At 33.4% G+C, this 13,278-nt stretch overlaps 1 protein-coding gene across 3 annotated transcripts in view; it reads left to right on the top strand.

The window, feature by feature from the left end:
• Window positions 1-13,278, top strand: part of ADGB (androglobin) — a 144,554-nt gene that overhangs the window by 42,980 nt on the left and 88,296 nt on the right. For all 3 annotated transcript variants that reach the window (XM_088795404.1, XM_088795403.1, XM_074333688.2), the window contains exons 9-12: window positions 2,557-2,703; window positions 4,645-4,739; window positions 8,834-9,008; window positions 10,152-10,242. In XM_088795404.1, the coding sequence (XP_088651530.1) occupies window positions 2,557-2,703; window positions 4,645-4,739; window positions 8,834-9,008; window positions 10,152-10,242 (508 nt within the window). The remainder of the gene's footprint in view (window positions 1-2,556; window positions 2,704-4,644; window positions 4,740-8,833; window positions 9,009-10,151; window positions 10,243-13,278) is intronic.

Genomic DNA, 13,278 nt, shown 5'->3' with positions numbered 1-13,278 from the left:
TAATTGATCATTATCATAAGAATAATTGATAGCTAATGAAGAGCTTAGAAGACAGTCATGACCTAAATCACATTTACAAAAGCATATTCTGGTTCTTTGAGGAGAAAGGACCTTAGCGTGGGGATGAGGACCTTGGGGGAGGGGGTTGGTGAGGTGAGTGGATATAGAAAAAACAGTCTGGAGACACTTGTATGAGCTCATGTAGAGACAGTGGTAGCTGGGAGTAGGGTAGTAGGGTAGTCACAGTCAAGTTGCCGATAAGTTGAATAATTTGAGAGATATTTGAAAAGTAAAAAAAGTGGCACCCTTAACTGAAAAAAGGAATGGCTGCTGAAAAAGGAATGGCTTTATGAGGAGAGATCACAAAATTATTTTGAACATAATTGAATTTGAGGTACCTTTTGAGAAAAATCAAGTGGAATTTTCACGCCGGGAGTTCCAGGCTGGTGATGTACATTTTGGAATCATTGACCAATGCATGCTAAATTAAACTATGGATGATGTTCCCAAGGAGACAGCATTGAGTGAGAAGACTAGGCTGCTTGAGGCTGAGCCTTAAAGAGGTTAAACATCTGAGGGCTAGGTAAAAAATGATGATCTGACAAAGGAGGCTAAAGGATGGCCAGAGAAGTAGGAAGAAAATCAGCAGAGCATAGTGCTACTAAAATCAAAAGGAGAGTGTTTCAAGAATCAGAGAGATAGTCTGTGTCAAATAATGTGGGTTGAAACATGATGGGAACTCATATTTATCTGTTGAATACATTGGGCACTGGTGAAGATTGGGAGTGGAAGACATATTGGAGAGTGTTAAGAAGTAAGTGGAAAGTAAAATAATGTACAAACAACCCTATTAGAAGTTTGTGAACAGAAAAGCTACCAAGTGGAAGCTGACAGGGAATATGTGGACCCACACAGGATATTTATATTTTTCATCTAGTAAGGGAGACAGTACATTTAAGTGATGCTTCAGAAGATCCCATTGAGATGACAGCAATAGTGTATATTTCTTGAGAAGTCAGGAAGAGCAAGATCCAGAGAGCCCAGTTGGAGAGATTGGACCAACCAAAGAGAGCAAGAACGTCACTATTCCACCAGGTGGAGATAGACCATGAGAGAAGATTGACGTAGATGTCGGTGGGTGAATGGATTTCACAGGGAGAAGTTGAGTGTTTCTGATAAAGGCTACTTTCTATTTTCTCTCTTTATAAAGCCTGTCTATGAGCTGAGAGTGAGGTGGAGGTGTAAGATGAAGTTTCTCGTGGTGATTTAAAATAGATGTAGCAGAGGTCTGCAGAACTAGGGAATGGTTATCTCCAGTAGGAATCAGCTGTTAACTTTATTTAGATGAAGTTTGCTAGGTGGGTGGGATGAAATGACAGAGGAGGAAACATTTGTTTAGGGTATTAGCAAAAACACATTTTGGTAAACACTTGCATACTATCCAAATTTCTATGTGAAAGTGTATTTTTTTCTATTCATAATTTTTAGTATAAATTATATTATTTTTAAATTCTGAATTCTGAATAGGAGTTTGAAGTCTGTTAAAGTCCTATTTTAAAATTCTATATGAATTAATTAATTTATTCAGTGAAGTAAAATATTTATGGAAAAATCCACAAAATAAAATTCTGAAAACCTGGTTTTTATACTTTACTTTCCTAGTTAAATATTTCATCCTACACTTAAAGTTATAGTTATGTTCACTTTTGTATCTAACTTAGGTGTTAAATCTATAATAAAAGCTAAGATAATGAGACAAGTTGACTTTAGAGGCTAAGGAACATTACAAGTTGTTAATGTCACAGTTTTTATTTATGCAAATTTAAAAAAATAATAACTTGAACAAGAGTAATCATAAATTAAGCAGATAATGAAAGAATGAAATGACAGAAATCTGTATTTTATTTCAAAATTGAACGAGCTTCATTGGGGAATAAAAAAATCTTGGAGGATTTCTTTTTTTAAGGTAAAGAAGAACACGTTTCATAGAACTGTAAATATGAATAAAAATTCAAATGGTACAGATAGTTCTGTGTACAGGGCTTGACAACACAAGTCATGCTGGCAAAAAGATGTTGGTCTGGCATCCAGTTTCCAACAGAAGATATTCTGAAGGTAGTAAACTGTATTTACTTGAGATGGAGGCTGCAAATAACAAAGATATGAGATGGCGCCACATTTAGGACTCAACTTTAAATACATGCTTTGCTATTATTTGGGTTTTGTTTTTAAAATGGGAAAATTCAGCTGACACTGTAATTTTATATGCATAAATCATATTCAAATGATCATCCCTATTTTACATTAAATTATGTGTAGTCAATAATAAACAATGCTGCAGATCTTTCACAATACACATCAATTTTCAAAAATTTGTCTTGCTTTACTTTAATGTTTCTAATGAGAACTGAGTAGTGTTTGGGGAAACTTGTGGCTATTGTTTTACATTTAAATCATGCTATGATTTTGGCTTTTCTTCAACACAATGACTGAATAAGAAATATAGTTTGAGGCTTTACACTTAAAAGATATCTGTTGTATTTTTAAATATGTTAGAGAAATCAGATTCCAAAGACGTTGGGAAGAAGAGGAGTAAAGACGGAGAAAAGGAAAAGGAAAAGGAAAAGGACAAATTCAAATGGTCACTTCACGGTTCAAGACCCTCATCAGATGTGCAATATTCTCTGCAGTCTCTTTCAGACTGTAAGCTCTTACTCTCCTAGGATAATGACTACTTTAGCTGTTTCCTAAAACATTGGAAATCTTTGGAACATAGAAATGTGTATCTCCTGTTTCAACATATCTAAATAAGCTGGCTTAAGGTTGCCCATAATTGTGTGGGTATGGATATTACATAGGGCAAGGTCCTATGTATGAGGCAGAAGCCAAGGTTGTCCAAGTTCGTATGGTACAACAGTCACAGGAGAAGTGCTTATATGAAGAACATATACTAACATGTATATTATGTATTAGTATATTATGAAATACATATTGTACTGTGTAAATATATTATGTCATATATTCTAGATAATATACAATTATACAAAACATAAATATATTTATATAAGTGCATATATTACCATAGATATTAGTATATGTCCTTCTCTGTATGAATAAATTATATATATATATATATATATATATATATATTACATATGTAATATTTTTAAGATTATATAATATATATTATATATGTGATCTTTTTTAAAGACTTTATATTCCTAATATTGGGTCATCTATCTTGGTGCTTCCAGAATGCAGGTTATAATTCTCAGCTCACCACTTATTACATGGTTGAAAACACATTCATTTTCCTCCAGCATTATGCTTTATCTAGTTATGTTTTTCATTTTATCATCTTTTTAAATAATTATTATGTTTTTTGTGAGGACATTTTAATAATTATGGCTTTTTAGTTTTTATAGAAACATGTCTGGTGATTTGGTAGAGAAGAGTCACTAGTCATTATATTTTTAATTCTGTATTAAAAATTGTTTTCTTGTATTGATGCCTTAAGCAATCTTTTTTGATAGTGGATGACATAACATTTCCAAAGTTACCGATAATTCATCATCATTGTGAAAAATGACTAGACCTTTCTCTAAGTTTCTTTCTTTGTGAAAATAAAGGTGACAATGCCTTTTTTTCTACCAAACTCATAGTTAAGGTCAGTCTCAAGACACGAAATGCGGTTTATAGTTTAGGTTTTGGAATAAAACTTCCTCAGTTCAGAGTTCTGCTCCATGAAAAATATACAAAGTTTGATTTTTAAATGTAAAAATATGTTTTTATAATTTTGTCATGTTTTATATCTTAATCAATTCTAGAGAGATCCTGGGCTCATATCTAATTTATATTTTGTGGCTTTGAAGATCCTATTCTTCAAGAAACATATCTAATACAATTGATTAGAAGTGCTTGAATTTGTAAAGGAATAAAACAAAACTTTTAAATTAAAGATAAAGGCAATAAATAAAAATAAAGTATGTTATTTTGGCTAGAATCTTTAAAGAACAAGAGGATACTGAATCAAATATCGTAATATCCAGGATGTTGAGGAGCACATAAATAAGTGAAGCTCAGAAGTAAATTCTACAAGCATTAGACATTCTAAACTGAGTTACTTATGTTTTCCTTCTTCACGGAAGGATTTATTTATTTATTTATGTTTTCTTTCTTTTTGAAATGACATGAAAACTCCTGGACTTCTTTAAATTCAAGATAAAGATTTTTTATCTGTGAAAGCTAAGAAATGTCTCAATGTTAAAATCACTACTTTGAACATAATTATTTGTAGACCATTCTAAGTTACATTGACTGATGACCGGTAAGTTTATGCAGTAACATTTTTACAGTGAAATAAAATGATTTCTTTAGCAATTAAATGGTGCGATTAATTAAGGTAAAATTAGTGAGATATTCTATAAAATAGATGCACATTTGAGATTTAACGTTTATTAAATACATTTAGAATCATTTACCTATTTTTCACCAGCAAAGGTAAGGTATTATCTTTAATTCAAATTCTTTAACTTTTTATTCTATCCTAATGTTCATTAAAGAAATTGAACAGTCTGCAATGACCTACTGGCAGTCTCATTTTGGCCAGAATTTTCATGACACGATATATGTTTATTTTTGCAGGTTCTTCAGCAACATCGTCCCCTTACATGCTTGTATATGCTACTTTTACACCTCTCTATTTGTTTGAAAAGAAGATATTTTCATTAGAGAAGATGGTAAGTATTCAAGGCCAGGAAATGCAGTATCATTTATGGTGTGTATGTGTGTGTGATTACTTCTTGATAGAAGGTATACGAGAATTTAATTAAAATTTTATTACTAAATTTCAGTCTCCTTATCTTTAGAATTAGGCATTTGAACACAAGGTCTTATCACATTCAAAATTATCTTAGATGATTGCAATAATTCCATCTTTAAAAAAAGTAGGCGTATGTTCTATCAATTCCTTCCATTATAAGTGAAAGAAAAACATATAAATTGTATACTTTAGTAAGAATCATGTAAATCATTCCTAAATAACAATGAATCACCTTTCCATAAACAGACTGTATATATTCTCTTAACGTCCACGTATGATTTAAATGAACTCACGTTCAGAGCTGGTAAACCATTGCTATAACCACCTTGTATCTTAAACTAATACACAAAATGTTAACTGCTTTTTTCTTATAAATCTGACAACTTGTAGAAAGTTTAAGAAATACATACAAAGGGACTGAAACTAAAATATGTATAGTATAAATACCTAGACATAGGCAATGCTAACATTTTGCCATATATCCTTTGGTTATTTCTTCTATGCATATAGTGTGTGTGTACATATGTATACTTTTTTTGCACCGTGGAATTAAATTTTATGTTCTGTTTGGAAACCAGCTTTTTCACTTGACACTATCATTAACATTTTTCCATGATGTTAAATATTTGGCAGCATAATATTTAGTAGTTGCCTGGGATGTACGGGTTTCCTGTATTTTTTGTTATCTTTTGTCGTTGGACATAAAAACCATTTTTATCTTTCCTTTACAAAGGGTAAAGACCATCAGATTACTCTTCAATTTAGAAACAACCTATTGCATTTGGGGCTTATTGAATCCTAACCCTTTGGGAAACTTAGATATCTAACACTTTGTTTCTAGAATTCCATATGTTCTGCATCCATTACATTAAAGTATAAGACTAGTAGAAGTACAGCAGTATGCAGTACCAGCAAGGGATTGGGTCCAGGACCCCCCACAGATACCACCATCCACAGATGCTCAAGGTCCTTAAATAAAATGGCATATGATTTGCATATAACCTCCACACATCCTCCTGCATGTTTTAAATCATCTCTAGATTACTTATGATACCTAAATCCAATGTAAATGCTATATAAATAGTTGCTATACTGTATTGTTTAGAAAATAATGACAAGAAAAAAAAGTCTGTACAAATGCAACCATGGTAGGCCTCATTATATAGTACATGTTAGCTAGCAGAGGGAAACTTGTGCTGGAAAATCTGGAGGTGAAAGTGAGCCCACTGGTTTCAGGGAACTACTAAAGGTTGAATAGATTGCAAGGGGAGAAGTCTTAGAAGCAGCTTGCGATGTGGGAATGATTCAGGACACAAAAAATATTATAAATCCTCTGAGTGAAGTTGAAAATGGCTTAAGGGGCCCTGAGGCTCAGGAATTTGCCCAGTGTCTGTAACAGTAATTAAATAAACTTCAAGGCTATAGTGAACTGACTGTAGTATCACGTTCTCCCTAATTCGCCTGCTGATTCTTTACATTAGTTATTGGGATGTTCTAGTTCTCCTGGTAAAAATCAAATTATAAGGGAGATATAATGCTTTAAAGATAAATCTACAGAAAAAAAAATATTCTAATGGAGTTTTGTTAAATGGAGTGCATTGCTAAAAATACTGTAGCTCCAAACACCAACATGTAAAAGAAAGTCAATACCTTACATTTATTTAAAAAATTGGTCCAGAACACAAGGAAAACAACAAAACTTGGGAAGGAGAAAGATGTCATGAATTATGCCATATCTCCCCATTTTCTTGCTCTTGGGTATTCAATATGTTTTAGTTTTATTTAAATTGGTGATCTGGGAGATCTAAAAACGACTCTCCCACCTTATCAAACCTTTAATTTTAAAGAATTTTTAAGGTGGGATGGGGTAAAGGAATGAAAGGGTCTTATGGGCAAGGAAACTTCAGATTTAAGTCTTAAATGTGAATTATTTTAAAATATTTATTGAGTGCATACTCAACATTTCACTAAAATGTTTCACTATTCTTAATTCTTCTCTGTCCCTAACTCTAACCTAAGGAAGCCTGAAATCCTTTAACAAAGTTTCTCAACATCAAACTGTAACTATTGTTAATGGTATTACTTTTCATCATTCAGAAATATTGTGCAGTATGTTGGAAATAAAATGAAGTATGAGAAATTGGCTTACATACCTTAAATCAGGCTAGTATTATACTTGTGTAGATTTATTCAAACAATACAATAGGTGCTAATACCATACCTCATCATTTGACACAATACCTTACATTTTCAAAATGCTTTAAATTGTTTTATTTTTTAATGCTCAAAAAAAGAAAGTAAATAGACTACAACTTTGGTTGCAACTGTAAGAAGGAATTAAGACATGTACCAAATTTTATGAATAGTAAACTATCTTGAAAATATTCAGCTTACAAATACTACTGTGAGTGTGACATCTATTTTGGATATTATTGAAATGTAAATTTTATAGTGATGTACTTTTTGTTACCATAACTCAAGCATTTTCTTACTGAATAACATCAATAAATTCTACTATAAATTCTCATGGAAAGGATTACTTTCAAGTGTTGGAAAAGTTCAAAAATTTGACAGGGCTAACATTGTAGGAAAAAATTTTAGGCTTTAGAACATCTATAAAAAATATTTTTTTAGGTCACTCTAAGGCATAATTCCATAGTTTCTGATTTTTTTTTCAGTAAATTACTAACATCCACAAAAGGGATAAGGGATGTGGCGATTTCACCTACTTTTTTATTAGGCCTTTAAACAAACAAACAAACATCAATCACTTTTGTTTTTATTTTGAATATTTACACACTTTTAAGTGGCTCATCTGGACTCAGTATTGCACCGATGAACTCCTTCTTACAATTACTAATTAATTATTGCAATGATTCATTAATCCCTGGATTCAGGAAGAACTGTCCTGTTTCACAGATATCCCTTCCTATTTTATGTCTCCCTGAAGTATAGATTGAACTATAGAGAAACAGTCACAAGAGCGAGGCATATTCTAGCTGAGGCAATAATTTGGAATAAGCTGATAGGTAGGTTTCTGGTCCCAATGACAGCTTTATAAATTTACATTTGCAAGCATTGCTATTTCCATAGCAATCAATGATGCAAAATCACTTGGAAGAAAAACAGTTTGGGTAAAACCGACTTTAATGTAGTTAATAGTAGATTTTAATGTTTAATGAAACTTGAAATGTTTCAACTTTTAGACTGTGACCATCAGAATTTGACTGCAGTATTGCTTCCTTTAGCTTGCACATACTTCCTGCTTTCTTATGGCATATTCCAGCCATCAATCAGTAACTAAAGTTCTGCTTAAGTATAATTCTGAACTGTTCCAAAGCCAAGTGGCTTCAGGAGATCTGAGCAGTGGAATATGGGAAGGATCTGTGCAGGAGACTGCTTGATTTGGCACGATACAGGGCAGCCTCGATTCTCTGTCCTTCTATGAATGGCTCCATTGTCAGGCCATGGGGATTTCCTGTGGGGGAGCTGCTGTTTGGGATGAGGGAATAAACCATAGACAAGGCAATAGCTGTCACCTCATTGACCTGACCCACTAAATGCAGTGGATTTTTAAAAATATTATGTAGCAACTGCTGGTGATTAAAAACACACAAACAAATACACAAATAACACTTTACATATTAAGTACTTGTATCAAAGTTTTGACCTATAAAAATAATGATTGCTTAATTGTTGACCCAAACTGATGTGCTGAGTTTTGCAGTCTCATAAGAGTCTTAAACTCTTAGAACTCAAAAGTAGCGTATAGGTCTAGACTCTCATTTGTAAATAAGAAAATGAAGCCCCAGAAAAAGTAAAAGATGGGAAGAAATACAAACGGTAAGATTGCTTATGTTAAGGGAGGTAGAAATATGGGTGGTTATTTTTTTCTTTATTACCACTATGTCTCTATAGTGGTGATAGTATTTTTATAATGACCGAAAGGTATTATTTTATATGCATGAAGCAATTGTAAGAATTCTTTGAAATCTACCTTCCATCTTTTAGTCCAATTCTGCTGAGAAGCTACGAGAATATGGCCTGTCCCACATCTGTAGCCATCCTGTGCTGGTGACCAGAACCAGGTCTTGCCCTCTTGTAGCTCCACCGAAACCGCCCCCAGTGCCTCCCTGGAAACTCTTTCGTCAAAAAAAAGAAACTGTCATAACAGATGAACCTCAAGGTATGGTTCATGTCTGAGTATCTTCCTAAGTAACATTTCTCTATGTGAAGGTCTAATAATTTCATTGGTAACGAAAGATGTATATCAAGGCAAACCACCCAACATTACACCGAAAGCCTTCATTTAATTTTATGTCTAAATTTTATGTCTAAATTAAAGAATTCTCCACATCTCAGAAGTTGAGCAGTTTGGTTCATGTCTAAATGGACCAACTGTATCAAGGCCATTCTTTGGATGATGGCATTGTGATTATTATGATGGTGTAAAAGTGGTTTGTAATAAATATCATATGGAACCTTAAATTGCATATATTAAGCTACTCAAATGAATTTCTAATATGGAAATCATTCTAGAATACCCTGTAGGACATGATCTTTGAATTAACTGATTTCTATTTAAAACTCCTGTAGGAATAGAACTTCTGCCCTCGACTGCCTCCTGTGTTAATATTGTCATATAGCCACTTAACGAATGGTAGTGTCAGAAATAAACAGACTCACATGGGAGGAACTGTTCCCAACTTACTCTTATTATTCTCTCAGTTCATTTCTAAATTCCTCACAATCCATGTCTAACTCTTTATGCCTTCAGTATTTTTCTCTGCAAGTCTTCATTCTTACTCCTTTTCCCATGAGCACCAAGTTTGAATGGGAGAAAGTCCAAGATGGCGAGAGAAGAAATGAATGAGACCATCAATGAAAAATCCATTTTAAAGTAGAAGCACAAGTTGGGATTAAAAAAGAAACACTAATAATTTAAAAATTACGGTCTAGGAGAATAATTCATCATTTGTTTATGTTTTAACATCTCTAGCCTTTCCATAGTTACTTTATGCAGTTTTTAATGAAGAATGATAAAATAAACTGGAGATCTATGGGATATATATATATTTCCAAGTAACTTAAATTATGTTAATAATAACAACAGCTTTTTTGTGTTCATTTCCTTGCTTTTGCATTTTCTCCTTTCGTTTTTTCTAATACCTCATTATTGTCTAAGTGTATTCATTCAGCAATTAACGCCATTGTAATGTGCTGGGTGAATAGTGACATAATTAGTACAGCATTAAATGTTAAGTTCTGCGTGTAATCTTAGAAGATGAAAACAAAAGTACCTCACACTTCCTGTTTTTTTTTTTTTTAGAATTAATAATAAAGAAGCCTATACAGTTTCTTGAGATATCAAGTCCATTTTTAAATTATAGAATGACTCCATTTACTATTCCAACAGATACGTAAGTAAATAACATCCTTTCCTACAAATGCATCTTGCTCTCAAAAATAATAATTTTATATATATATATATATATATATATATATATATATATATATATATATATATATACAGTGTGGTTTGTGTGGTTAAATGGGAGCATTTTGAAGAACTTCCATTTAATGAAAAGGTCAACTATATGTATAATACTTATTCCAGGATATTTCCTTGATCTTGTATAGCTTATGAGTTCTCTAATCCACTTAATTAACAAACATATTTTGCTAATGTTTTATGTGTGAGTGTTATGGGTTGAATGTGTCCTGCTAAAATTTGTATGTTGAAGCCTTAAACCCAGTGTGGCTGTCTTTGGCAATAGAGCTGCTAAGGAAGTAAGTGCAGTTAAATGAGGTCATAAGATTAGTGTCCTCATAAGAAGAGACAGAGTACACTCTTTCTCCATCCACTGAAGAAAGGTCATGTGGACATACAGTGAAAAGGTAGCTGTCTGCAAGCCAGGAAGAGAGTCCTCACTAGAAACTGACCATTCTGATCTCAGACTTCCAACGTCCGGAGCTGTGAGAAAATAAATTACTGTTGTTTAAGCAACCTAGGCAACTCTAGAGCACTAATACAATAAGGCACTATATTTCACTGGAAAATGGAAAAATAACACACTTATCTTGCCCCACAGGGCTGTCAGCTTCTAGGGAAGCTGAATGTATAAGTAAATAATTACAACAAACTGTAATAATTGCCTTTACCAAGGCATGTCCAAAATTCTGTGATTGTACTTCAAAGAACTTATTTTGCAGGAATACTTAGAACCCTGAATAGAGTCCTGATGTCACTGATTGTGCAGGAGATGGAAGAACTTGCCATCAGCCTGTGACAGATGTGGTTCTCCTTCCGGATATCATGGCTCCTCATCTTCCTGGTGGAAGTGTTTGAGGTCCTGCTGTGCTTGTCATCTCCCATCACCCTTTGATAGTCTTCCAATTTAAAGCTGCACTTCAGAGCCACAATGCAAGTTTTACATGAGGCCAACAGTTCAATTCAGTTGCTCTGAAGGTGACTGGATAGTTAGCTCACCTGTCCTTTCCATCATTTTTGTTGTTGTTGTTGTTTTGTCAACAGTGTGGGTATTTATTAAATTTAAGTACATGTAAAGATTTTGTTGTGTATCCAATGGACACTTGTTTTTCCATCATTTCTTGCTGCATTGCCCACAGCCTATGTCTTTCCTTAGCCTCTGCTGCTTTTAATTTAAGATTCATCATAGAGGATTCAGGATAACCTCACAGATTTTGGATTCCATCGTTTTTCTTTGTTTTTGGTCCTAATGAGATTTTGGGTTCTCTGCTTTGCTCGGTTTTGCCATCAATCTATTCCTGTATGACGATAAGGGATGGATTACCATTCCAATCATGGCACCTCTATTTTGCCAGTTCTGCATGATTGTGCTTTTATTTATTTTTATTTCTTCTGAGACCCCAGTGGAATTGTAGGAGGGAGATCACAGTACAGTACAATAAATTTGTGTTCAGTCTATTATCTTGAACTAAATGTGTGTCTCTGCTTGTGACTTCCTGCTTCTGCTGCCTCCTCGTTTGCATTTCACCTCCCATGGCTATTCTCTCCTCTCTGTTCCTTACCCAGTTGGATCCAGAACTCACTTTACCTTGACTCCTGTATTTCCCATTCTTTAAAACCAACCAACCCAACAAAACCAAAACAACAAGAAAAACACCCAAATTTTTTGTGCATACAGCAGATTTTTCTAATGGTTTCATGGGAAGTATGGATAGCTTGAAGGAGGCATTATATTTTGGTCATATTTGAGCAATACAATTAATTAAAAGAGAATATTACATACTCCTGCTTTTAAATCATTCAGCTACTTTACTATTGTAAATTCCAGTTGACCACCATTATCCATAGTCTCCAAGCTTCTCGCCACATTGGGTAGCCGCTTCCCTGCTCCTGCTTCTCTCTCCACTGTAGTTCTCATTCAGAGAGCAGGCTAGCCCTCCATTTTGGTTTTGTGCTGCCTCCTCGCAGACTGTGTCCTCAAAGCATGTACTACTTTATCCCTCCCTACTCCCTTATCTAGCAAGTAACATGTTCTGACAAGATGTTTACTAAGTGAATATAGTTCTTCCCCTAAAATGAATAACCTGTGAAGCAGTTAAAATAATATGACTCAGTTCTTCATTTCCTTTCTACACGTCAGATCTTCAAATATTTCACAACAATTATATGCCCCACTGTATTCTTGTTTTTTTCTTATTAGGTTTCTAGATAGGTAATAGAATATTGTGTAAGTTATTTTTCAATCCTGTTAGACTTTGCAGTTAATAGAAAAACTTCTTTTTCTATTAATTCTACCATGAATTAGGCTTTCTGTTACTTGGGACACAAATAATCCTAACTGATGCTGTAATACAATATATATGAAATAAAATGTTATCACTGTTGTCATCCATTTGGTAAAAAGTTGTATTATGTCAATGACTTGTAATGTATATATTATGAATATACTAAAAATGTCTTTTCTTCCTAAGTAGAGCACACTTGAAGCCTTCTTTGTTGCCTAGATGAATCATACTGAACATTATAGCTCTACTGTCTTCTTATGTCAGAGCGACTTCAAGAAACTATACTTACCTTAGCACTCAGTGACCCCAGACTACTGGCCTTTTCTGGAATGTATTTGTTTGACTGGTTTTGTTGTGGTTTCAGTTTTTCTTTCAGAGTTCTAATGATTTCTTTATCAATGTTCAAGATTGTCTACTTCTAATAACCTTGCCTCCTTGAAATTTGACCCTAAATTTCTGGGTGCAATGAGAAAAAATACCATCAAATTTTTTTTAAATGAGTTAATGGCTTATGTATAATTATAACGGGGATCTCAAGGGTTACATATGGGGTTTGTTACGTAATACTTTAATATTTAAATGGTAACTTGGATATAACAGGTGCTCAGTAAATATTAATTGAATTCAAAATATTTTGGGGCATCTAAGTTGTTCAGATTTTTTTTTACTATATTTATCTA

The sequence above is a fragment of the Rhinolophus sinicus genome, chromosome 2, assembly GCF_057876585.1.
Source record: "Rhinolophus sinicus isolate RSI-liver-muscle chromosome 2, RSI-T2T, whole genome shotgun sequence".
Classification (NCBI taxonomy): Eukaryota; Metazoa; Chordata; class Mammalia; order Chiroptera; family Rhinolophidae; genus Rhinolophus; species Rhinolophus sinicus.
Note: the sequence above shows the minus strand (reverse complement) of the source record. Positions and strands in the feature narration are given on the sequence as shown.